The sequence below is a fragment of the Ceratotherium simum genome, chromosome 25, assembly GCF_057802395.1.
Source record: "Ceratotherium simum simum isolate JZ-2026a chromosome 25, ASM5780239v1, whole genome shotgun sequence".
Classification (NCBI taxonomy): domain Eukaryota; kingdom Metazoa; phylum Chordata; class Mammalia; order Perissodactyla; family Rhinocerotidae; genus Ceratotherium; species Ceratotherium simum.
This window is the reverse complement of record NC_141924.1, coordinates 42,786,466-42,813,332: the sequence shown is the minus strand read 5'-3', so window position 1 is coordinate 42,813,332 and position 26,867 is coordinate 42,786,466. Positions and strand designations below refer to the sequence as shown.

At 42.0% G+C, this 26,867-nt stretch overlaps 1 protein-coding gene across 3 annotated transcripts in view; it reads right to left on the bottom strand.

Annotated features, from left to right (window-relative positions):
- Window positions 1-217: 217 nt before the first annotated feature.
- E2F7 (E2F transcription factor 7) overlaps window positions 218-26,867 on the bottom strand; it is a 39,851-nt gene continuing 13,201 nt past the window's right edge. For 2 of the 3 annotated variants that reach the window (XM_087449157.1, XM_004417893.3), the window contains exons 5-13: window positions 23,076-23,366; window positions 21,680-21,838; window positions 20,091-20,225; window positions 11,285-11,470; window positions 10,744-10,816; window positions 8,088-8,592; window positions 6,417-6,672; window positions 4,437-4,855; window positions 218-3,102 (exon numbers count right to left, since the gene is read on the bottom strand). In XM_087449157.1, coding sequence (XP_087305283.1) covers window positions 2,932-3,102; window positions 4,437-4,855; window positions 6,417-6,672; window positions 8,088-8,592; window positions 10,744-10,816; window positions 11,285-11,470; window positions 20,091-20,225; window positions 21,680-21,838; window positions 23,076-23,366 — 2,195 coding nt within the window. In that variant the 3' untranslated portion in view covers window positions 218-2,931. The remainder of the gene's footprint in view (window positions 3,103-4,436; window positions 4,856-6,416; window positions 6,673-8,087; window positions 8,593-10,743; window positions 10,817-11,284; window positions 11,471-20,090; window positions 20,226-21,679; window positions 21,839-23,075; window positions 23,367-26,867) is intronic. The other variant, XM_087449158.1, reaches the window with a different exon arrangement.

Genomic DNA, 26,867 nt, shown 5'->3' with positions numbered 1-26,867 from the left:
GCTCCAAACCTCCAGAGATTCTCACTCAGAAATCAGAAGCTCAATAGCATAGTCTCTCAACCCTCCCAAGCCCTCATGACTCCTGATAACAGTAAATGTTAGGAACCACTGGAAGGTCTCGGCAAAAAGACCTGACTTGGGCTTGAGGGTCTGGTTGGCTGTGCTGCAACTCTTAACAGTTTTATTGAAACACAGATAGTCCACCAACAAACACAACTGTCTTATTAAATGAATTAGTTTTTATTGCTATTTTATAAAGCTTAATATTTTTCTAAAAGAAAAAAATCAGTTTACACGCAGTAAAGTTACAAGTAGACAGCTATAGATAATATAGCCATTAGAAAAAAAGAGCAGAACTAAATAATAGGAAAAAAGCAGTATGCAGCAATAAAATTACAACCTACATAAAACTAGCAGTGCAATAGGAGAAGCAGAAAGCAGCTTTACATTGAAAAAAAAAGTTATTTAAATACAGAAATAGCACCTTATAAAAAGGAATTGAGAAATGTAAACTTGGTAGGTAGATTCAAGTATAAAAGTTATACCCCCAACTCTGGTACCAGCATGAAAGGGTTTCACAAACCCTGGACAGTGTAGGGCACACGCCTCCCTCAGTGCCAACTCACAGCTGCAGTTCCTTAGCAGGATCAGCAGCAATTGTTTTCTTCTACTAAATTACACAGTGATCAACTCACAACGCCACCACGTCTTCCCGCACGAGCACCCACACCCCACTCAGCGGCTTCCCCACGGTCAGCTGCTCTGTGGGCAGCGGGTTCACTTCCTGCCTGAAGCGACCACTGCTTTCCTCTTCCACCTTTACGGATCACACAGCCACGTTAAGAAGTGGGTTCTGAACACAGGAGTTTGTTCTCCGTTTTCTATTGCTAAGTATGGTCACAGTCATAGCAGTCTCCTCTATGGGGTTGCTTTATTTAACACTCCTCAAGAACTGGGAATTCTCTGAGGTTTATGTAGTCACATCATGGACAGAATTTAAAAAAGATAGCAAAGAAGTTAAAGCAATAAGTGGCGAGCATCCAAGAACAAGGAGGGGAAATCAGTTTGTGTGTACATCTAAATGTAGACCTCTCAAGTGGAATTATTTTGTGGAAGGTCTTAAGCATGGTGTATTTAAAATCCACATACCCTGTGCAGATCTATATGCTGTGTGTCCTGTAATCTACCCGAAAAAGGCATATTTTTATTTGTTTTGATAGGGAACCTATCATATTACTTCAGGGTAATCATTACCATGCAACTGTTGACGATTAGAATCATATTTTTATCTAACTCTAGAGATTGTGAAAAAGGGAAAAAATACCATATTCTAAACTTTAAAAGTTTAGTGTTGATAAAAATTTTATATAATAGCAAATTTATTTAATCTGGCTACCTACCTCAAGTTTTCAAAAATCTTGTGGGGGTAATAAGGCTAAGATTTTCCTGTAGTTAATATAAAGCTACCTTACTCAGACTCCCAGAGTCTCTTAAATTAATATTTTTATTCTTTCATAAAACATTTTATTGGGTCCAAAAATAAAAATAAAATAAAACCCTACACCAAGATTCCAAATCTAAGATAGAAGTTTAAAAAAAGAGAAAGGAATAAAGAAAGGAAGGGAGGGAGGAAGCCATTAATTCCGAAGAGAAGAGAATGAGGTAAATATCAATAAATCTAGGAATACAAAGATCTGTCTGCTACTTCAGGAAACCCTAAAGTAATACGATTTAACTAAGGGATACTGCGTTCATGCTAGAACAATGAACCCCTGCACTCACCGTTCTTATTTTTCAGAAGTAGTCTGAAAAGTAACTCTGGTTTGAATACTCTTGGATACTGAACATAATGTGTCCATTTTCCCTCTTACCCTTCTGAACATGAACAAAAAAAGTAAAGGAAAAAATAAAAGAATCACCTATTGTCCTATATCAATTTCTACACCGTTACTCTTCAGAATTCCACTGAAAAGTCCCATCCAGGTTCTGGTTTTCCATATAATTACTTTCTACCATCCTGATTTATTCAATAAACAGCAATTGTTAGAAGGCACCCATACCTGATACTCTACAGTCAACATTTAAATAAAACACCACAGGGCCATGTAGTGAAGGAGACTGCACATGCACACTGAAACCTCATCGCTCACACAGCTACTGGAGAGGCAGCCGCTCGGCTGCTGAGTCCATCTTGGTTCTCGTGCCTAGAGAGGTCAGCACAGTCCATCAGAGCAGGTGTGTCTTTCACAGTTATTTTGGTCTTGACATTCTGTCATGCGAATACATTTATCCACATTTTTACTAGGTTGTAAAGTAAGCGCAGGGCAAATTATAGGAAAAAAGTATAAACATTCAAGTCGTCATACCCTGAAAAACATGTGTTTTGCTGTAGTTGTAAACTTTTTGCACTAAATCCCATTTCAGGAACAAAATAAATAATACCATAGGATTCACAACTGAAGCTGGCTTCCCGGTGAAGCCTAAGGAAGCAGTAGCTTTTTTAAACTGCAGAAAGGAAGTTTCTCTCGCCACAGATCTACTCAGGGCCAGGAGAAATACATGTCAAGAATGCTCACCCAGGTTAAGTGCTAGACAGGCCCCCCCCTTTAGAAAAACCACCGGGTCCCACAGCCTGTTCAGATCTACTTCCAGCAATAAGAGGATTCTTGAATCAAACCACGAAAGTCAGTCAGCGCTTTCACTGTGACACCACGCAGAGTCTGGACTCTCACTAGTATTAAATGCACAATTAATAATAATTACTTTCAGGAAAATAGATGACTCATCATGATGGGAAGTTAGCATTAGAACCAGTGGGTGCAAGAGAGGAAGGGTGCGTGTGAACGCCGATGGTTTCCATTCTGCCTAGGACGTGACCTGTACACGGGGAGATTCGGGTGGTTTGCTCCCACCCCGCCTGGCAGTGTCAGGTTAGTCAGCCCCGCCGCTGGGTATTTCGAGTCTCCTCTGTGCCGAGCTGGTGTTTCGTGACTGATTTCTTTCTCTTCTCCTAAGGACAGGGTCTCCAAGGCTGCCAGGGGTCTTGAAAAATGTCTCACGATGTGTGCGTCGGATGCTCTTGGGGGTCACTGGAGCTGGTGACTAAAAAAGAGAGAAAGAGTAAGTAAAAACAGAAGTGAAGTGAAATGCTCTCAGTCTCTGACCTGGAAGCCATCTCTCGACTGTGTCATTGCGATCGTGATGCAGGCGGTCCCTCCTCACACTCACCCGATTTATCTCCTGCACAACCCTTATCCCAGCTGGAAATTAACTGATTTATTTTGTGTGCAAAAAGGCAGCCTAGCACACAGGTTACAAGCACGGCACTGGCACCTGCCCTAGCTAGCTGTGTGACCGAGGGCAAACTACTTAACCAGTGTATCCCTCAGCTGGGGGACATCCATATAAGGGGATGATAAAGACCAACCTCACAGGGCTGTAAGAATGAAATGAGATAATATTTATAAAGCACTTCAGACCATGCTAGGCAAATAGGAAGTGCATGTGTCTTGGCTTCTTTTGTTTACTTGCTGATACTTATCCTCTCACCTTAAATGTTAAGTATTTATCCCCTCAGTGTGCCCAAAAAGGGCAGGGGCCATTATCCTGTTTACTGTTACCTCCTCACTGCCTAGATCAGTGCCTGGCCTGTAACTGGTGATCAAAAAGCATATGTCATGTTACAATCACCTTGTTTAAAAACTAACATGTTTATTTCAGTGTCTAGCAAACTTTTGAGCCTCTGAATAACTTGTCTAAAATATTTTTGGCCAAAACATAACTCTTTCTCTGGGAGAGAAAGTAATTACTCTGAACAATGCCTAATGCCTAATAGGAATTCAACAAATACTGACTGACTCAACTATAAATGGATTTTGGGGGGGGAAATACAGTACTGATTAATTTATATTGATTATATACATTCATATATGTACATTGTATATATTTTATCTGAATATATATATCCATTCTCTTCTAAACATTGCGTTTTAAGAAATGACAAATGCTAAAAATCTTTGTGTTAGTATCAAGACTTCCATTTCCCTTGACTGTTTCAATAGCTGTAAAATTAAAATTCAGGGTGGTCTCCTTTATTGACCTAACGAAATGAAAGCTTGGAGAAATCATCCAAATATTCAGCATTCATCAAAAATCCCCCTGAATTTTGCCTAAAATATGTTGCTCTAATTTTAAGAAACAAATTGACAACTAAAAAATGTTTTTGTCTTTAAAGCAGAGGATCTCCTGCCTTAAGTCTACATGCTTTCTAAGTAAGCAGATAACTCTGGGTCTACAGCGGAAGCGGGGAGAACTTGACCGAGGGCCCCTGCCCTACAGCCATGTCACTAAAATCGAAGCTCATCAAATACAGGCACACCCCATCACAGAGTGAGGAGCCTTCTTGTACCGAATTGGAATGAAACTTCAGTACTTACCTGTTGTAATTTTACTGCAGAGACTGGATGTCCCCCGTAAACGGGGGATTCAGGCTGGATGACGTGTGATCTTGACATCACTGGACTCAGGTTAAGTGAGTGTGGACCCTGAAGCTGAGGGTCTGTGGAGGGGAGTGTTGAGGAGTTTGGATTAACCATGGCTGCAGGGCTGATGAGAAGGTGAGCTGTTGATCCGAGGCCAGGCAGGCCAAAATTCACAGGTCCCGAGTTTGGGAGAGCGCCAAGGGCAGAGGACACTGGTCCAGGCATTGTGGGAGAACAGAGAACAGGAAAAGGGCCCAGCGTCGGAGGTGGTAAGACCATGCAAGGAACACTGAGGGACGGCAGCTGACCTGAAGAGGGTCCCACGGCATGGGGGTGCTGACTGCCAGATAAGAGCACATTGAAACCATTGAATCCTGAAACAGAAGCAGAGCAACGGGAGTCAACACAACATGACCATACCCTTCACGCTCACATCCTTCATAGCCCTTCATATGGGAGCCCCGCCTGGCCAGGTCACGCCCTCTGTGCTCTCCCAGCCCCACGCCGCTTCTTCCCAGCAGTGCCCACGACTGAAACCCCACGTCTACTGTGTGGTCACTTGGTGGATGCCCTGTCTCCTGAGAGGGTTTATGAACGTGAGTTCACTAAACCCAAATCGAGGAGGAAAGTGAACTTGGATGGGAAAAATTATATCTTTATTTTTACGAACTTCTAACTGAAATTTATATTTCTCTCAGTTAAGATCACAGGCAACAAGTCACACCAGTATTAACAGTGCCTTGACTCTGTCCCTAATAAAAAGCACAGATATATTCATAGAACATGACGGCTAGGGCAGATTTCTTAAGACTGTTAAGCTCAGCACAACTTTGAAATTACGAGAGGCCTTGCTGTCAGATCTTTTTATTACTATAATTTAGAAAATTATTTTTCTAACTGTTTTTCAATATAATTGGCTTCAATCCTATGTATTTAATTCTATGCATTTGCAAACATCCAGAGGAGGAATCCATGGGCTTCACCATAGTGTTAGAGGGTCCAGGGCCCAGGAGAGCTAACATTCCCAGTGCCGGGCTGCCGTCTTCCTTCAGCAGGCCTGAGTCTGCTTTTATTCCTCGGTGAATCCACCACACTGAGTATTACGCTTAGATAAACCCTCAAAAATATTTGAAGGCATAAAGAGTGTTTTCTAGATAAGTGAATAACAACAAACACCTACTTAATCTGTGAAGCGAACAAGGAATTGAGGAAAACCAGTTTGAGTCTCTTTGCATCAAGAGCAGCTTCATGCACACAGTGTGGATCTTAAAAATTAGGTCTCTGTTATATTTCAGCTTTATTTCACAGTAGTAACAGCATTTATTGAGTCTTATAAGTGTCAGGCACTATCATTCTAATTGCTCTAGATTATCTTATTAAATTTAATTCAATTTTCACAGTACCCCCATGAGGCAGGTGCTATTATTATTGCTGTTGTATCAGTGAGGACGGCTGAACACTCATCTTAAGTTCATGAAGATATTTAGTGGTTTTAGTCCAGCCCTCTCACTCCAGAGGCGGCACTCGACCACAAGCACAGCCTCCGTACTCTGGGTATTCATGAGATCAGCAGGCCAGCTGCACCGAGTGGCCTATAGGTTCCTATTGTTAAACTGAACCAATACCAGATTCAGCTGAATTATAAAAGTTGAATCATCGTTTGAATTTGATGTGCTTTTTTACCAAGTAAACTTTAACACATTTTTTCTAAAAACCACCTTCCTTAATTATTTTCCCAATATCCTTGAGGTTGGTGAAACTGAAAGCAGCCTCGACCTCCATTTCACAGATGGAGAAAACTCGGGGCAAAGGGTAAAATGACTCACAGCAGCTCATCAATGAACTACTTGTGTCAGGTGGCGTAGACAGAAATTTAAAAATCCAATTTACGATCCGACTCCCCCAAGGGACTCTACGACGTGAGGACACCCTTACCGGCCGGCGACTGCACATATAGATACTGCAGCAGAGAGGGCTCTTTGGTGCTTTCATTTTCTTTTGAAGGCTTTTCAATCTCTGTATTTCTGGAAGGATTTCCCCACTCAGAAGAAACGAAGCAGTTTGCTGTAGCCTTTCCCAAAACCTCCTTTCCAGCAGGGAGTTGGCCATTTCTCTGAATGTCTTCAAGGGGCATAGACCCCCCGTTACCCACGGTCTTGGGAGAGGCCATGTCTGTGGAATCTGAGGGTTTCTAAGCACAACCAAACCAGGAACCAGGAAAGTGAGTCAAAATCCCAGCAGTAAATCTTAATAACAGCTTCTTCAACACAGCTAACAAACAAACAGAAAGGGCAGACCAGGCCATGTGCTACACCAACTGTACATCAGTGTTCAGTCATGTTCATAGGGATGGTCTAAATTCAGTGTCATGTCACGTGCTTCTGCAGGCTTGTGATTCTCAAGCATAGAGATGACGGAGATTTTAACAATGGGAAACTGGCCATGGTGTTGAGACTGTGAAATATCTGAGCTGCTAACACACAAAGGGGGTTGATGGCACAGCCTTTTAGGGGCCTGATAAGAATTGTGGGGCTGGCCCAAAGCCGTCCTGGTCATCTAAGACATATACTGGTCAGTCCTTCACTGCTGTTCTGCAAGAATTATATACAAAGTATATAGTTTGTATATACTGTATATACCAGGCCATATACAAAATTAGAAAAATTCAGTCTGGCAGGAGAAAGGCATAGAGGAGAAAGGGTCTTACTGAAGGGACTGATTTCTGTGAATTATGCCCAGCTGACCCACCACAAACTGCTGTCACGACAGTGCTTCTCTGAGTTTTACTGGCCATATCTTATTAACCTCTGAATGGCCACTAAGCAGGAGAGGTGGACAGCTCATATAATTTTGTTCTTTTCATTTTGTAGCTAGGGAAACGTGATCTCTGTCAGCCACAAGAACTGACACAGACACTGAGAGCCAGACAGCACCCACATCCCCGCCTCTGGAACTTAGGTGCATCCTGGATTAAGAAGATGATTTCAGTGATCTCGACTTGTTAAAAAAAAAAAAGGAAAGTTGTCCCTCGGTGTCCACAGGGGATTGGTTCCAGGACCCCTGCAGATACCAAAATCTGGGGATGCTCAAGGCCCTTCCATAAAATAGTGTAGTATTTGCATATAACCGACGCACATCCTCCTGTTCACTTTAAATCATCTCTAGATTACTTATAATACCTAATGCAATGTAAATGCTATGGAAATAGTTGTTATACTGTATTGTTCAGGGAATAATGACAAGAAAAAAGTCTGTACATGTTCAATACAGACACAACCATCACAGGCCTTCAACCCTGCGGATACGGAGGGCTGATACAAACACGTTAACAGTGATTATCTCTGTGTGGTGGGATTATGGGTAAGTTTTTTTTTCTTTATACTTTTTAGCATTTTACGCAAAATGTGACTTTTATAAAAATCACTTATCTTTTTTACAGTACTACTTTATGGCAAAGTTTTTTGGGAGAGCCAGTCCTGGGCTTAATTATACAAGTGACACATGAAATATTCCAGCCCTAGTAGCTTATTAATATCTGTGTGTCTTTATTAGGGAGAAGCTCTGGGTTAACAGCGTCACTAAGCATGACCACCTAAACTCCCTTACCTTGGGCATGACAAGGGACAGAGGGCCGTCTTCATAGTCCCTACTTTGTCTTTTAGTGGCTGGCTCCTCCTCCTCCTGGGGCTTCCTCTCCTCACTGAGGCGCTTCTGAACTGAGGGTGTTGATGACTGCTCTGCTGCTGCTGTGACTTCCGAGCTTCTGCTGTCCCTCTCTGATGCAGACTCTGAGGACAGTCCCTCCTGTAGGCTCCCATACAGCATGAACAGTGAGGTGGAGGGCACGTACACCATGGGCTGGCCGGCCAGCAGGGCTGGCTTCAGGCTCTCCACATCCGAGGCCGCAGAAGCCCGTGAGACAATGCCTGCTGGTCCATTCAGACCATTCTGCACGGAGAAGGCCTGCAAGTCCCTTTGAGCCACAGAGAATACCTGGTGGGCCAAAGGACTCACACAATATTCTGAGTCAACAGAGAGGACAGGGAAAGGAGCAGCAGGGTCCAGGCTGCTAGATAGAGGTGTCACTTTCTTACTGGCAAAGGCTTTCCCCCTGGAATAAAAAGAAACATAATGGGCACCATCAAGTTACCACATTCTACCAACTCCTGACTCTGCTTTCCTGAAGGGAGACAGACCACAGTATGAGTGAGATAATACTGCTCAGGCTGATAGGAAAGGGCACACCCTAGCACAGATTAGCTGACACCAGAGGCAGATGACCAGGTATAACCTGATGGATGGTTAGGGAGGGGGTGGGGGAGCCATGTGGGGTGTGCTCTTGGGGCATCTCAGGCCAGAGCTAATACTGGCTCCTCCCTGCCTTTCCACACCTAAGTTACCAGTTACCCAGCACATACCCATTACCAGGCATATAGATGCTAATAATTAGCATAATACCATAATAATTACAGATACTCTCATCCCTCCCTGCCTAGTTTACTAGGGAGAAAAACCGAAGCTCAGAGGCTAAGCGCACTGCTGAAGGTCACTGAGCTGGGCCTCACACTCAGTCACCGTGGGAGGTCCTGGGTGGATGACAGAGACTGGACCGACTTTGGTTTAAAGGACACATCTAGTTGGTCTCCACGGTGAGATAAATGAAGTGGGCAGTGAGTGAGGAAATAAACTTATCTGCAAAATTATTATTTTCTGTCATTCTTGTCCCATTCTGCTCAGTATTACTGCAGAATTTCTGGGCAGCACACATTCAAAATTAAGTGTATAAATAAATTATAACTCATCAATATGTGAGTTATAAACAATGTCTGGACCTTCTATACAGAAAAATTTCCAAATATTGTTTAAAAACAAGTCCATATTTTTAGTATAGTTTTGGAAGTAACTGAAGAGAATCCTTTTATGACTCCTTTAAGAACCAGTAAACAGAGGTCAGGGATTTCTCTCCACCTTTCTGACGGAATCTCTGAGACCTATTTTGCCCACAGTCTTGTTGTCCACTGGGCTGCAGAGATGAGTGAATCTCTCAGCCAGGCCCCTCTGAATGGGGAATGGCTGTGACTCAGCTCTGTGACACTCAGCATGCCCGCACTGAGCAGACTGCCCACCACCCTACCTCTGGCCTCCACCTTCAAGCTCCCCACCTCCACCAGTAACATTGCCATCGCCTGAACCCAGGTGTCCTCTGTGATGCCTCTTTCTACTCTGGTGAGTTTGCTGTCTCACTGTCTTACAGTGATTTCCACTTCTTTCCATCTTCAGCTGACACGGCTCAGATCTGCACCACAGTGGACCAGAAAGACTGCCAGCGCCCAGCTCTGAGACCTGCTCATCAGGAGCCCTCTCCACTCCCAACCCTACCTGCTTCACGTAGCCAGCGAGTTGTCTCCTGTAACTCTACAATAGTTCTCTCCTGTCTGGCTGATAAATCCAAACTCTTCGACCTGGCTTTCAAAGCTTTTTGCCAACTTGACCTACTTACCTCCAACACCCCAAGCTCTTCTTATGAATGATATCTCCTTTTACCACCCTCTTTGGACAAATCATCAGCGCTAAACTCATCAGCGTATTGTCCCCCCGCTCCCTGACCCTGCGTCTCAATCTGGTTCTTCCCACGTCTGTCATTAAAACCTCTCCTGTTCCCTCTTCAGCACTTCCTCTGATGACATGTGATTTCCTTCAAAATCAGACCCAAAATTTGAGTCAGATGGCCTGGGTTTGAATCCCCCATGTCACTCATTAGCATTGTGACCTTGGGTAAGTAAGTTAACCTCTCTGAGTTTCAGTTTCCTCTCTGTAAACTGAGGATAACAGTACCAACCTCAAAAGACTATTGTTATGATTAGATGAGTCACTATAATAAAACTTTTGTAGCAGTACCTGGTAGTTCATAAACAAAGTTAGCTATGACAATGTCAAAGTGATTCATGGGACTGATGCATCATTTCTCACGGTCACATTAGCAGTGAATTGTCTTTTTTCAGTGTATTTTGTCTTTTTATTTTTTTTCCTATAAACTCTCATAGCTTAGGGGATAAATTTTTCATACTTTTGTGTCCCTGATGCTATATCCTGCACAGTGTTGGGCACAAAAGGGAAACTTATAACATTCTTAATAAACAAATGGCTGACTTATGAGCAAGATTGCCAAAATTTACCTTTTGATGGGTGGCATTTCAATTTAGTCAAAGTTAACCCTAGGAAATAGAAAAGAATACACTTGGAGTTTTTAAAGACCACTTACTGTGAATTGTCTTCTATTTTCTGTCGGTAAACTGCTGCCAGACTTCCAATTTCTAAGGAGTAGCCACCTGATCCTGAAAAGAATAATGAAGGTCTAACAAATATAGCAAAGATGTATACACACCTATGATATACAGCAGGATGCCTTATTCACAGCTCCAGGATTATAAGACTATCTTAAACCCGTTCTGGTTTTGATTCAAAGAGAGAAATTTCCAGAAGCTAGCTGTTAACAGTGAATTCAGGTCTCATCAAGAATTAGTAAGAAAACAAAACCAGTGTTGCTTGTAAGTCTGATGAATTTCTGAGATGCATCCAACAGGCCAACCATGGCAGACCCATTGATCTTCAAGGCTGACTAGGATCAATTTCAGGCATGTGGCCAGGTTCATGTGAAGTCACCAACTCTTTCATCCGCAATAATCATTTCACTTCAGTCAAGTGAAAAAACAGACATGGCCTAGAGAGTAAGGTCACTGCAAGGGCAGGGCTACAATTCCATGGTGACTGACAGATTCCGTGGATTAAGTAAAGGCTGTTACCTGGTTCTTCTCTGTAAGGGCTGCTGGGTTCCGAGTTCACCTTCCTCTGGATCCTCTCAGAAGCCTCAACTGTGTTAAAGGAACCATGTCGAGCCAGCCTCTGTTTTGCACAGACTTGAATCTGGCCATATGTTTCTCTTTTCAATTCTGGTAAGACAGATGCAGAAACATCCACTCGTTCTTCATCTAAATAAATGAGAGAATTGGTAGTGTTATTATACAGCTATAATTCAGGATAATTTTAGCCTTTTTAAGATATGGCTTTGAGAGCCTATAATTGTAATGGAGCTACACTACAAATTAAAAACTAAGACAATCAAAGGAATTTTATGAGCTTTGCCTCAAACTCCAATTTCTTTCGATGTATCAATTTTTTTTAAAGTTACTGAGTGACTATAAAGTGAGACTGAATCCATATATATTCTAAAATTATCCAAACTACAACAAAAGTAGAGCAAGATGTTCTTCAACCCAAATTAGAATAGACCTGACATTTCAGATGCTTTCTTTGGGCAGAGATATCAAAGGAAAACCCAACCATGCTCAGCCCAACATGCATATTTTGAGATTTTTAACATTAATTGAGATCAGTCTCTTATGCCATAGCTCTAGGGCAATGAGTATAAGAGTCTCTATTTTCTATCATTTTTTATTATTTCTTTCTTATGCAGTAGGAGGCTGAGTTACTAAGTGACCAAAGGGAGAAGGTCAGCAGAAACCTCATGGCTGAAATACCACAGAACAGTGAGGATAACAGAAGCCTGGACTCTGGAGGCCCATTTTATGCTTAAAGAGCCTGTGTGAAGTCAGGACAGAACTTTCCATATAGAACCAGGCCTACATTTCTATATAGAAATAGTCTCTGTTGCTCAGATAGTCATTCCTACTGTTTTCTGTTGTGCTATCTTTTTCTAAGTTTAAAGCATGCACATTTTAATTACAAGACTGACTGAAAGGCCCAGCTAGATTTACATTTTCTAAAACATACAAAAATTGAAAAAGAAAATCACCTTTATGGCTTTCATTTTCTTATAACAAAAACCCAACAAATGTTCTTTTTAGAAAACCAGGAATTACAGAATCAAAATGAAGAAAACAGGTCAACACAGTAACAGGGATCATATTTACCCTCCTTCCTGAAACAAAACATTGGACAAAACACATAGAACAATGGCTCTCAAGACATCAGACATCAGGACATGAAGGACAGTGATCCCTAAAGACAGGACTCCCATGAGGTGACCTCTGTGATGCTCAGCTTACTGCCTGGAGAATGTTTCCAGCGTGGGTGCAGAGAAGGGGACCTAGACAGAGCCTTGAAGTCTCCCCAAATTGAGGATGGAGTTGGGAGTCCAGGAAAACCAAGGCAGCTGGAGTTTGCAGGGCACTGGAGAGAGAAGCCGAACAGAAAGAGAATGCTGGAGATCTGCAGAGCGTCCCCTCAAGGATTGCGTGGAGTACTCATCATGTGAGAAAACTACCCAAGGCCAGAGGAAAAACCCCTCCAAAGGAGAAGGAGGAATAGTGTCTACAGCTCCTACATGGCTGGGAATAGTCTGTGGCCAACAGCCAGAGGGGAAAAATCTCATAATTCATGGTCATTGGTTAGAACACTAAAAAGGTGTTGCCTCAGTAGTGGGGCAATGTATTCAAGACCAAATGCTGATAGGGTCCTGCTTAAAAGCTTAAAAGCAAGACCTGAAAGGATCACTATTCCCAAATAACTTCACTGCATCCCAGAACAAAGCTCAAGAACATTCTTAGGAAGACAGAAATATCTCCACCATCTAACAATATGTAATTCTCAGTGTCTGGTATATGATTAAAAATTACCAGGTCGGGCCGTTCCCATGGCTTAGTGGTTAAGTGCGCGTGCTCTGCTACTGGCAGCCCGGGTTCGGATCCCGGGCGCGCACCAACGCACCGCTTCTCCAGCCATGCTGAGGCTGCGTCCCATATACAGCAACTAGAAAGATGTGCAACTATGACATACAACTATCTAATGGGGCTTTGGGGAAAAAAATGGAGGAGGATTGGCAATAGATGTTAGCTCAGAGCCGGTCTTCCTCAGCAAAAAAAAAGAGGAGGATTAGCATGGATGTTAGCTCAGGGCTGATCTTCCTCACAAAAAAAAAAAAAAAATTACCAGGTACACAAAGAAGCAGGGAAATATAACACACATTAAGGAGAAAAATCAATTGAAATGGTCCCCAAAGTGACATCGATTATAGAATTAGTAGACAAGCACATTAAAATAAATATTATAATTGTATTCCATAAATTCAAGAAACTACAGCAAAGACTGACCAAGTAGAGACATTGAAAATATAAAAGCCCAAGTCAAACTTCCAGCAATAAAAACTACAATGTTGCAGATGAAGATACAACAATGTGGATGAGAATAATGACAGATTAGATGCTGCAGAAAAAAACTGTAAACTTTAAGACACAGCAATAGATACTATCCAAAATGAAACAGAAAGAAATGAACAAAACATCAGTGAACTGTGGGACAACTTCAAGCAGCCAAATATAAGTGTAACTAGGGTCAGGAGAGGTGGGGACAGAAGAAATAATGGCTGAAAATTTACCAAATTTGATTAAAAGTTTAACATAGATCCAAGAAGCTCAACAAACCCAAGTACAAGAGACATGAAGAAAGTACACCAAGGCACACATAATCAAATTGCTTAAAAAGGGTCATAAAGACACATTACACACAGAAGAACAGTATGATGGTAGATTTCTTGTCAGAAACAATGCAAGCTAGAAGACAGCGGAGAAACTTCTTTAAAGTAGTGAAAGAAAAAACCGTCAACCTAGAATCCTTTACCCAGCAGAAATATCTTTCAAAAACAAAGGCAAAATAAAGACATTTTCAGACATACAACAGCTAGAAGAATTCATCACTGGCAGACCTGTTACAACATTACAAGAAATGTTAAAAAAAAAGTCCATTAAGCCAAGAAAAATGATAACAGATGGAAACCTGCATCTACAAAGAGGAATGACAAGCACTGGAAATGGTAACTACATGGGTAAATATCAATTTTTCCCCCTTATTAAAATCCCTTTAAAAGACAATCAGAGGCCAGCCTGATGGCGTAGCGGTTAAGTTTGCACATTCCGCTTCAGCGGCCCGGGGTTCACAGGTTGGGATCCCAGGCTCGGACCGACGCACTGCTCATCAAGCCATGCTGTGGCAGCGTCCCATATAAAGTAGAGGAAGATGGGCACAGATGTTAGACCAGGGCCAATCTTCCTCGGCAAAAAGAGGAGGATTGGCAGCAGGTGTTAGCTCAGGGCTAATCTTCCTCACACACACACAAAAAAAGGACAATCAGAAGTTTAAAGCAAAAATAACAGTGCATTTTGGGGTTTATAATATACAGAGCAGAAACATGTTTGGCAACAATAGTACAAAGATCAGGCAGGGAGAAATGAAAGTATGCTATTGTAAGGTTCTTATACAATATAAGTAGTATGATATTACTAGAAGGTAGCCTGTGATAAGTTAAATGTGCATACTTAAACTCTAAAGCAGCCATTAAAATAACATAACAAAGAGTTATAGCTAATAAGCCAATAAAGGTAAAGTGGAAGCATAAAAAAACTTAATAAATCCAAAAGAGGGGAGAAAAAGAGTAAAAAGAAACAATGAGCAGATGGGACAAATTGAAAACAAACAGCAAGATGACAGACTAAAATCCAAATATATCAATAATCACATTAAATGTAAATGGTCTAAACACCCAATTAAAAAGCAGAAATTGTCAGATTAGATTTAAAAAAGCCTCAACTAGGGGCCGGCCCATGGCCTACTGGTTAAAGTTCTGCATGCTCCACTTTGGCAGCCCAGGTTCACGGGTTCAGATCCTGGGCGCAGACCTATACCACCGGTCAAGCGATGCTGTGGCAGCGACACTCTTCCAAAATAGAGGAAGATTGGCACAGATGTTAGCTCAGGGACAATCGTCCTGAAGTGAAAAAAAAACAAACAGCAAGATTGGCAATGGATGTTAGCTCAGGGCAAATCTTCCTCAGCAAAAAAAAAAAAAAAAAAAAAAAATCCTCAACTAACTATACACTGCCTATCAGAAACTCATTTCAAATATAGAGGCCAATAGTTTAAAAGCAAAAGGATGAACAATATACACTATGCTAACTAATCAAAAGAAAGCTGAAGTGACTATATTACTATCAGATAAAGTAAATTTTAGAGCAAAGAATATCGTCAGGCATAGAGAGGGTCATTCATAATGATAAATGGGTCAATTCGTTAAGAAGACAAAGCAATCAATCCTAAATGTTTATGCACCTAATGACAGCTTCAAATACATGAAGCAAAACTTGACAGAACTGCAAGAAATAGACAAACCTGCAATTATAATCAGAGATTTCAACATTCCTCTATCAATAACTGATAGAACAAGTAAACATAAAATCAGTACAGATATAGAATAATTAGATAACACTATCAACCAACTTGACCTAGTTGTCATTTATAGAACATTCCACCCAACAAAGCAGAATATACATTCTTTTTAAGTGCACATGGAATATTTACCGAGATAAACCATAAAACAAGCCTCAATAAGTTTAAAAGTTTCAAGTTATATAAAGTATGTTCTCTGCCCACAAGGAATGAAATTAGAATCAATAGGAAAAAGATATCTGGAAAATCCCAGGATATTTGGAAACTATATAACACACATCTAAATAACTTGTCAATCAAAGAAATCTAAAGGGAAATTGCAAAATATTTTAAATTGGAAGACAATGAAAACACACATATCAAAATTTGTGGGACAGAGATAAAGCAGTACTCTGAGGGAAATTTATAGCACTAGATGTCTATTAGAAAAAAAGAAAGGTCTCAAATTAATGACCTCCACTTCTACCATAAGAAACTAGAAAAAGAGCAAATTGAACTCAAAGTAGAAGAAAGGAACTAACAGAAATAAACTGAATAATAGCCCTACAGCTATTAAAGAAATTGAATCTGTTGTTAAAAGCCTTCTCACACAGAAAATTGCAGGCCCACATGGCTTCACTGGTGAATTCTACCGTATAAAGACGTGCATGTGAATATTCAGTGTAGCTTTATTTGTAATAGTCAAAAATTGGAAACAATGCAAATGTCCATCAAGTGAATGAATAAAGAATGATATATCCATACAATGGAATACTCAGCAATAAAAAGGAAAAAACTATTGATACATACATACTACAACACGATTAATCTCAAAATAGTTATGCTGAGTGAAAGAAGCCTGATAAAAAGAGCATACACACTACGGTCGATTCTTGTTATTCATGGTAGTTATGCTCTATAAAGTCACTATGAACACTGAATTGCCAAACACTGCTCCCTGAGGAAATACAGGGTTAGGATCCTGCAGGCCTCTGATCAATACATAACCTTGTTTTACATGTGTTTCTGTTTAAAGACACCTTATTTACTATATACAGACCCATTAGCATTGAACTCATAGCCAACAGCACTAGAACTCATGCCTGAACGAAGCTCCTTTAACCCATGTATTTTCTCTGTGCAGTAGTCCCCCGCTTACCCAGGGATTCACCCTCTACAGTTTGTTACCCAAAGTCAACCACAGTCTGAAAATATTAAATGGAGAACTCCAGAAATAAACAACTCATAAGTTTTAAACTGCATGCCCTTCTGAGTAGCAGTATGAAATCTCATGCTGTCGTGCCCGGGATGTGAATCATCCCTTTGTCCAGCACATCCCCACTGTAGACACCCACCCACCCATTACTCACTTAGTAGCCATCTCAGTTAACAGATCAACTGTTGCAGTATCGCAGTGCTTGTGTTCAAGTAGCCCTTATTTTACTTAATAATGGCCCCAAAGGCCAAGATCAGTGATGCTGGCAATTCAGATATGCCAAAGAGAAGCCGTAAAGTGCTTCCTTTAAGTGAAAAGGTGAAAGTTCTCAACTTAATAAGGAAAGAAAAAAAACTGTATGCTGTGGTTGCTAAGATCTATAGTAGCTTTTATAATAGTATATTGTTATAATTGTTTTATTTTATTATTAGTTATTGTTGTTAATCTCTTACTGTGCCTAGTTTATAAATTAGACTTTATCATAGGTATGTACATATAGGAAAATACATAGTATACATAGGGCTCAGTACTATCTGAGGTTTCAGGCATCCACTGGGGGTCTTGGAACGATTCCCCTGCGAATAGATGGGGACTACTGTAAGGCACATCGCAGCCTTCTTGTACTTAGAAAACACTAAACGGCCCTTCAGTACGACACTTGGGAACCATTTTAAACAGCAAAATCACCAACACAAAGCACAAAAACACGAAAGCATGGCATTAAAAAGACCACGAGAAGGATGCTTGCTTGTAGTATGAGAGCTGAAACAAGAAGGCAGAGCATTGCCTGTTCGACCCCAGCTGGGAACATGTGTGTTGGCAACTCAAATTTTTCACCACTCTTTGCATGTCTGTGAATGACTGAGAAAACGCCTTGAGTATTGATTTTGGAGTTACAAGTAAATTCGCAAATATGGAATCTGTGAATAATGAGCATTGACTGTGTATGATTCGCTTATAAAAAATTTTAGGAAATACAAATGAATCTAGAGTGAAAGAAAGCAGATCCGTGGTTGCCCCAGGGATGGGGGTAGGGGAAAGGAGGAAGGAATCACGAAGGGACAGGAGGAGACTTTGGAGGGTGATGGGTCATTATCTTGAGTGTGGCGTTTATTTCACAGGAGCATACAATGCAAAAACTTATCAAATTGTAACTTGAACCACGTTCCATTTATTTTATGTCATGATACCTCAAAAAAGCTGTTAAAGGGAAGAAAAGGCCATGATTGTGGGAAAGGAGGAGAGGAAAGAGACATTTATGAAGTTGAACTGTGAGGAATTGCTAATCAGAGTGAAGGAAAGTGAATTAAAGAATCAAAGGTAACTTGTTCCAAATATGACCGCTGGGTTGAGGATGATGGTGTTGTCAGTAAGGGAACCAGGGAATACAGAAAGAGGATCAGGTTTCTGAAGGGCAGAGAAATAAACTCATTTTGAGGTTCCTGATCTGGTTCCCAGTCCTCTTTCCCTCATCAGATCAGAGCTCTCCACTGGTTACGCAAATCCACGAACTCCTCGACTTCCCAACACCCGCTCATTTCTCCAACTACCTTATTTTCCTCAATGACATCACCACCTTTAAGTCCGTCCTCTCTTTCAATCTCTTTATCTAAAGACCGCTGTCACTTCTGTCAGTTACATCTAGTACAAATTTCTTGGCTTAACTTTTGAGGCCTTGCAAAATTCGGTCCCAACTGAGCACATTTTATTTCTCCTTATTTCTACCCTCCAAATAAATCAGGGTGCTGATCTCTCCAACACAAACCAGCTACGTTTTTAGGTATCTGTTCCTTCAGCTACAAAGCTCTCCCTCTCTCCAAAACCTAACCTAACGGGGTCCGTCAGCACTTAACCCATATCCTCTCTGAACTCCTACAGAGCCAGTTCCACCACGTGTAGTGTGTAATTATTCTCTAATTTTCAAGTGTGTGCTAATTAGACACCTTCAACAGAAGCTCATTAACCAACTAAAGTGAGTAAGGCACTGATCTGGGTGCTGGGGGGAAATCAAAGATGAATAAAGACCATGTCTGGCCTCCAAGGCGTAGAGCAGGGACTATGGCATAACCTCCACATCACCAAGGACGATAGCACAATACAAAATTGCAGTAGTTCAGATGAGACACTCTGCTCTGGGTACTCAGGGAACACTTTATGGAGGAGTTGACATTTGAGCCAGATCTTGAAGACTGAGTAGAACATTTTTATGTAGTAAAAGAAGAGGCCCTCACAGGTGACAAGACTAGAAGCCAAGGCAGAAGAGTAGAAAATGGCAAAGCTGTATATTTCCTGCAGAAGTGGCTGCGTCATATATGTTTTCAATATCCCTTGGCGTTTAGCACAGTAATCGCGCACAGTCCACATGCTGGTTGAATTAGTTATACTCGATTTTAAGTGGTTTCATCTAGATCCTAAGTGAATAATGTGTTACAAGTGAGGCAGAGAGCTACATCTTTTATATGCCTGGGTTAAGTGGCAGGAATTTATACCACTAATGCCAAAATTGGAAGGGTAATTTAAAAATAACTTTAATGGCTTTTTTCCAGGCAGCAGAGCTACATGTAAAGTAGCTGGTGCAGGAGGATCCAGTGCCTGATTGTTCAGATATTACCTGTGAAAAAGTAGAGGATAATACCCTCTTTTGTTGTAGTTTAGTAAAATTATGACGTCTGTAACCTTTTAAATAAATTACAAAAAAGGTGTTCATTACATCCACACTATATTTAGAAGCCATCTTACCACATATTAGTTTTGTGATAGTAATTGATATAATTTTTACATTATCTGGAATTTCAAAGAAAAACAATGTTTTATTCTGCTAATGAAGAAACAACCAGAGTTCATATGAAGTGTCATTTTTAATTCTCAGTCCTAAACTTCCAGGAACTTTGGAATAAAAGAAAAAATGCTACAGAGCTGTAATTTAATATTATGGAAACTCCTGGGTTATAAGCTCTCAGGACTTCCCTTCCTACTATGTGAGCCGACCAGCACACAGCATTTGTAGACTAACACTCCTTGTTCCAAGAGTGACGTCACTAGTCTAATTATGGATGTGACACGGGTTACAGTTACGGGAAATGAAGATCAGTCTCACTACTCAGTAGAAGTGTGATGTGGAAAAGGTATCAGGGTTATAAATAGAACAGGGCCCCAGCACAATCATGCTGCCTTACCACCAGAACTGAAGTCCACAGGCCCAATCCATTTGAAGGCTGGCTTACGGCCCCGCTCTTCTGTTACATGCACTTTCTTTATCAGAGCCAAGCTGGTCAGAACATTGGCTATGTCATAGAGGCGGCGTACCTTTGCTTAAAGATATAAAACATAATTACAGTTACGCCATCTGTGACACCATTACATGGTAGCTTCTGTGACAGGTCCCTTTCCTCAGCCAACATATAAACCTCACAGGGATAGCAGTGCAGTGGGATGAAGAGCCAGCGGCTCCGTCATGAAGTCACCCAGGACTTATGTGTCTCATGTATCTGAAGACACACACTGAGGGAAGGTCAGTGTCTCCTTCCATGTCCCCAACTTCACACCTCTTACAAGAGGCACCTGGAGACAAGCAGGGAGCACCATGATGGCAAAAACACCAAGGGAAAGAAAGGAGCTGTAATTAAGGGCTTAGGAAATGCAATTGTGATCCGTGGCATGTGAAAAGCTTGCCCTGCGTTTCTCCCAGCAGGAGGTGGTGGCACTAGCTCCACCAGGCAGCTGGGCAGTGAGAATGACAGCGATTCCCCAGAGCTTCCTGCAAGGCTGCACTCCTGGGCGCAGGGAGTCCAGGCTCCAGGTGATGAGGCTGTGCTCAAGACAGGCAGCTCCTCACCTGACATCCTGGTGTTCCTGCCGCCCAGTAGGGGAGGGCTGGGATGGGCATTACCTGAGTCTTAAAAGGTTTTGGGAGAGATGTTTGAAAATGCATGTACTGGAGGAGAAATTCAGAGGGGGTGGTAACACATTAAACAGGCAGGTCAACGCCCACAAAGTACTTTCTATTCAAGAAATCGTTTTACAGGTAGGAAATCCACTTGACCTCAGGGCTAAGATCAAGCAAAGGAACTTTATTTCTCATCCAGAAACATCAACTATTCACCCCAGGTGCAATTTTCTTCCCAATCCTGATAGAGCTGGATTTTATCTAGTCATTTCTCCCACAGGGTGGCTATCATTCCAGCTGGAAACAAAAAAGGCTAGAATGTTGAGCTCATGGCTTCCCAGGGCTTGAAAGGTCTATGGGCAGCATAGGGCGTTTGGCTCAGGACCTGTGCTTAACAGAAAAGGAAGATGCGCTGGGTGTGAAACTCAGAAACCCAGTCCTTGTCTGGCAGCCGTGTCCCACCACCCCTACCCTGCCCTGCTCATCCTCTGGTTCTTACCTGCAGACAACTTTCATCTCCACCCATCAGAAGAGTACACAGGGGCGAGGAAAGAAGGGGAAAGAACACTCAGACATTCCGTCTTGGAAGCAGTGATACTAAAGAGCAACGCAAAGTATTCACACCCTCCCTGACCTGAATACGCGGGACAGCATTCTGCTTCCACCGTCCACTCTTACTGACAAGGAAAAGGCATCCAACAGAACTTTCATGGGAATTCTAGTATGTGACTAACTTAGTTCTCATGGCACCAAGGACCTTTATGAGTGCAGGAAAGAATGCACTTCTCATAAAACATCCTTCTTTTAATCTCAGAGACAGAAAATATCAACATATGAAATCTCACCCTTTTTGTGCAAGATGTAGGTGAAGATGCTTACTTTTAAATTTACTATGGTCCGGGGTGTCTTGGCTTTCTTCTATCAGTATTTTGGCAGCCACATCAAGAGTAACAATCTTAGTTTTGGAGACGAGGAACAGCATGACAAACTTCTGGCTCATAATTCTCAGAGACTTGTCTTTTCTACTGTTTGCAGATGCTACGAAGGGAATGAAACAAACACATCAAAACATGTAATTTACCACAAAAAAGATTGTACTTATAGTTTGCCAGAAGTATCCCAGTCTACCAGCAGATGGAAAGATCACTCTTGTGATCTTTGGCTGGCTCATAAAGAAATAAGATGGATTTTCTTTTGGCTCATAAAATTGCTCTACAGTAGGCATAAACTCTGAAATGCGCATTTTAAACTTCTCTTAATGCTTTACATCATACTTCATAGAACAGAATCATGAGGTGGTTTTCCTGAAGCAACTTTTTGGAAAGATTGACTTAGAAGGATAAAAAGATAGGGTAGGGATCAGGGGTCATTTTCAGAACATCAACTCTCTCCTCAAAGGCAAGGACTCCATTTTTATTTCCCTGCGCCCACGCTATCTAAAATATACCCTAAACATAGTAGGCGTCCACCTCTTCCATTTCTTTTGAGAAATAGATGAAGAAATAAACTATAAATAAACAGGAGACGCTGATTAGATGTGTGTTTCCATAGATGGCAGGCAAACCACCCCTGACAGATGGCTGTCTCCTCTGGTTCATGGGGTGAAAAACTGGCTCATGGGGTGAAACTGAAAGGCATGGGGCAGTAAACAGAATGAAAACCAGGCCCACCTTTCCCTTTCTATTTCCTATATTTGCAAGTGAAATGGGAATGAAACTTGCACTTGATTGTCTTAGCAACCAGGAATAGGGTAAGAAGGATGAAGATCAATGATTAAAACAGGAAGAGGAAAATATTCTTCGGAGGGAAGAACACTGTGGATATAAGTAAAAAAATCCTGCATCAAATGAAAGCAGGGTTGTCTACCTTCCTAATCAACATTTTCTGCTAATGGGGTTCTTTTCTAAGTAATCTACTCCAACATATAATTTAAAAAATTGAATTCTTTGAAAAGATAACTTCTTTCAAGTAAATTTTCCTTAAAGGCTCACAAATAGAAATCAGCATGGGGCTGTCAATCTGCAACAGGAGCAGTTAGTGATTTACAGTCCACACACACCAAACTCCAAGTGGACTGCCACCAGACAGGCTTTCAGTGAGGCCGAGTGGGCAGCCCAGTTGGGGAGCCATCTGCCTCCCTTTCTTCAGTAGAGAGAATAAGAAGACACCTCCCTCCAGGGTGTCAATCTGGCACTTCCCATCTTAGCAGTGAATCTCTTCAGAAGGGACCATCACTTTCTCTCTGCCATTACTCAAGGGGTTACAGTGGACTCACAAGAGGGATAGTCGGGTTCAGAGAAATCCAATAACTGTTGATCTTGGGAATCTGAATAGCCATCTTTTTTACGTTCTCCAAATTTATAATCCATCAGGTCGAGCTCTTTCTGTTGGAAGTGTGCCATCTGCTCTTCATATTTCTGCTCCTCTCCTAGTCTCTGGAGGTTCCTCAAGGTTTTGGGCAGGCTGTGCCGTCCATGCCAGCCATATTGATTTTTGGCCACCCGACTGACCAGATGCAGAGACTCCAGCACGTTTACGATGTCATAGATGCGTCTCCTTTCAACTCCTGTTTGAAAAACAGAAGACAACCATCATCATGCAGATGAACATTTTTTGGTATAAATTTCTTGAGGGCCTGGGCCATGTCTGTTAACTACTTTATACGATGCCCAGTGTAATGCCCAGCAAGTGTGGATGCTCAACAAATTCAGCCTGTAAGGATGTAAGCAACAGAAATCATTTTTCTTTCTTCTTCTTGAGATCCAACCCTCAATAAGATCTAGGATAAACATCCACCTAGACACGGATGAGAGTTCCACCCGTATTACACAAACAGTAGAGCCACTTTTCTTTAGACCTGATAGGCAAACCACAGATTTCAGCTGGTGGGATTGAGCAACACACGTCGTAGTAATGGACATTTGATGAATGCTGGGTGGTTGATTTTGACTTGTATTCCTAACTATACAGACTATAAAATAAACTGTGTCTAGTAACTGATACCTTGTTATTGGACAATACTATCCTTTTCTGGAGTTTGAATGATGTGAAAAAATTACCTTGTTGGCTCTCTTAATGGCCCAGTAAGGAAAAGAGATGGTAAATATTTTGTTTCCTATTTTGCACTGCAACCTTAGGACTCAAGAGCTTGGGTACCCTTCTCAAGTTGCTGGAGGAAGCTACTGCCAGGCCTGCAATAGCTATTGACAATTCTCCCTGTGCTCCCATTCACCATATCCTGCCAAACAGCCCAACAGGAAAGCACAGATCATCAAGTTCATCAATTCCCTACCCACTCTCCCAACTGGGGGCTTTGGGCTCAGACTACCTGGATTTGAATCCCTGCACTGTCCCTTACTGGTTGGGTGATCCCGGGAAGTTACTTAACCTTTCTGTGTCTTAGTATTTATCTCATAAGATGATGAGGGTTAAATACGACCGTGAACATAAGGGGTCTCCCATAGGCGTTAATTTTATCTACTGTTTGTATCCTATTTTGTAAATACTTCCCACATGGCACTGGAGATACCTAAAGTCTCAGCGAGCATAAGAGGTCACAGCAGAAACAGATTTAAACAGTCTCCTGTCTATGACTCATCCTGCTGTGCAACAGGCCTTCTGGCTTTGGAACCCCCTGGCCCACTTTGCTCTCATTTGAGTATCTGTAACAAAAGCCTCCAGGCAGCTCCCAGAAAACCGGCCCAGCTACAAAAATGTCCTCTTTCTGTTCACTTGCCAGGAGCTGTTATATAATCAAGGCAGACTCAGTGAATGTAGCTTTCGGCCCCTCAAAGATTTAAGATGAGAAATAGACCAAATTACAATGACAAATTTGGAGCTGAGAGGAAGTTCTATCACATGCACGAAGAGGCATTTTATAGTCAATCAGAACATTTCACGACCCTGAAAGGCTCTTCACCCTCAGAAGCAGAGGCGTCGGTGCCAGATGCCTGCTGGAAGGTGCTGGCAGGAGCAGTCAGCAGCCACGTCCAGATCTGCCTGGGTCCTCATTCCAGACTGTTTTCATACATTAACACATCTTGTTTAGCGTGTAACATTCTATAAACCTTCCCATTAGGAACGTCATGTGAATGCAGCTGAGATACCCCAGGGCCAGCCATATGCCCGGCTGTTTTGTTGTTTTGTATTAGATACAAGCTGTTGTCTCCATCTAGTGGCTAGACTTCCCAAGAAGGGAAAATATGGGAAGATTCTGACCACTTGGAGAGTAAGATGCTTAATATGAACAATGGGTGTTTAGCAGTTGGGCGAGCCAAAGCCCACGAGCAGCTGCTTGGCTGGATAATCACTCCCCTTCTCAATCTGCACTGAGTTTATGCTGGTGCCTTAAACAGTTCCACTTCACAGGTTTCAAGATGTGCAGGTTACTCTGGCGCTTGCTTTGTCAGGAAGGTTTTTCCCTGGCACTCAGCCTTCTTTTTCTTTGTATCTAGGCAATCCCATAAATCTTAGTCATGGCATTAGTTATGCCCTCAAGGAGTCATCAATTGTTACCATGCTTCCCTTGGTCCCCAGTGGAACTTATCAAGAACATCTCAGCCAAGTAAGATAGTTTCCTAGGCTGTGCCAAAGATTTTCCATTTACTAAAGCCACTCCCAGTTCTTTAACTTCTTACCTATAATATTAATATCACATCTACATGGGACCAGAATCTGGGACACAATGTCATTTGAATGCTCTGCACATCCATGGTTAAAATATGGTCTTACAGCTTGTGACATGGGATGTGGCAGGGAGTTTAGACTCAATCCCAAGGGATGGTCACCACTGAAATAGCTTCTAGGAAGTGATCCCATTTCTTGATCTCACATGAAGAGAGATGCCAAGTTCATTTGGCAGGTCTGGGTGATCATGAGACATTAGGAAGCTGTTGCAGAAATCTGTGGAGTTCTGCTCCAGGCAGTCATAACATGGAGAGCTGCAGAACGATCTGCAGCCCACATCAAAGTAGGAGTCCACTTTTTTGTCCTCCCCGGGACCTGTAACATAGCCTTCCAATATCTAATTTTATGTCTTCCTCATTGACATCAGTGCAAGGCCCCTTGATGGAAACTCTTCCTGAACCCAGTGAGAAGACACTGTATGATCTATCATTTTACCCTCATCCTCCGGAGGACTAGTTTCCAGGACCCTGGGCCTCAACTAGGTCCACACTAAACTTTTGTCCAGCTAGGTTACTTTCTCCTTCCTGTTTCATTGCCACCAATGCCAGAATACTGCATTCTGCTTCTGAGTTCCAAAATGGCTCCCTAATCAAAGCACTCCACTTCCTCTTCCTAGCTGTAGAGGTTGACAGGACAGCTTTGGGAAGGGGGGGTTCCTGGAGTAAGAGCTGAGTAGAATTTGTTCCACGTAACATTAAGAGTTATGCATGCCAGGCCCGGAGTTAGGCATGTTGCTGACATTATCCCCAACTTTGCTAAGTTTCTGCAAGGTAGGTACTATGGTCCCTATGTCAGAGACGAAAAAAGGTTAATTAACTTTTTAAAGCTCTCACAGCCTGTAAACTGGAGAGCTGGGCTTCAAATCCAGCCCTATCTGACCCAAAGCCCAGAATGGTCTTCCCATCACAACCCATTGCCTCCTCGTTATCTCCGTTTCCAGCAAATAAAATCTTTTAAGCTGTCAGTTTGAATAACTCAGATTGACAGTTATCTACTGGGTCACATTTCTCTGGGCTATGGGAAGAAACAGAACTAACCAACTAAAAATATAGCCTACCATAAAGCCTATTTAGCTGATTTCTTTGGGACTTTTTTTTTTTTTCTGTATGTAAATCTCCTAATTTTTTTTCCTGAGGAAGATTCACCCTGAGCTAACATCTCTGCCAGTCTTCCTCTATTTTGTATGTGGGATGCCTCCACAGCATGGCTGACAAGTGGAGCAGGTCCACACCCGGGATAGGAACCCACAGACCCCTGGCTGCCGAAGCGGAGCCTGCGGAACTTGAACCACTCAGCCGCAGGGCTGGCTCCCCACTCTTAATTTTTTAAGGGGACAACTGTCTTCAAATCATTGGGATTTCTGCTTATTTATTGATTGTCA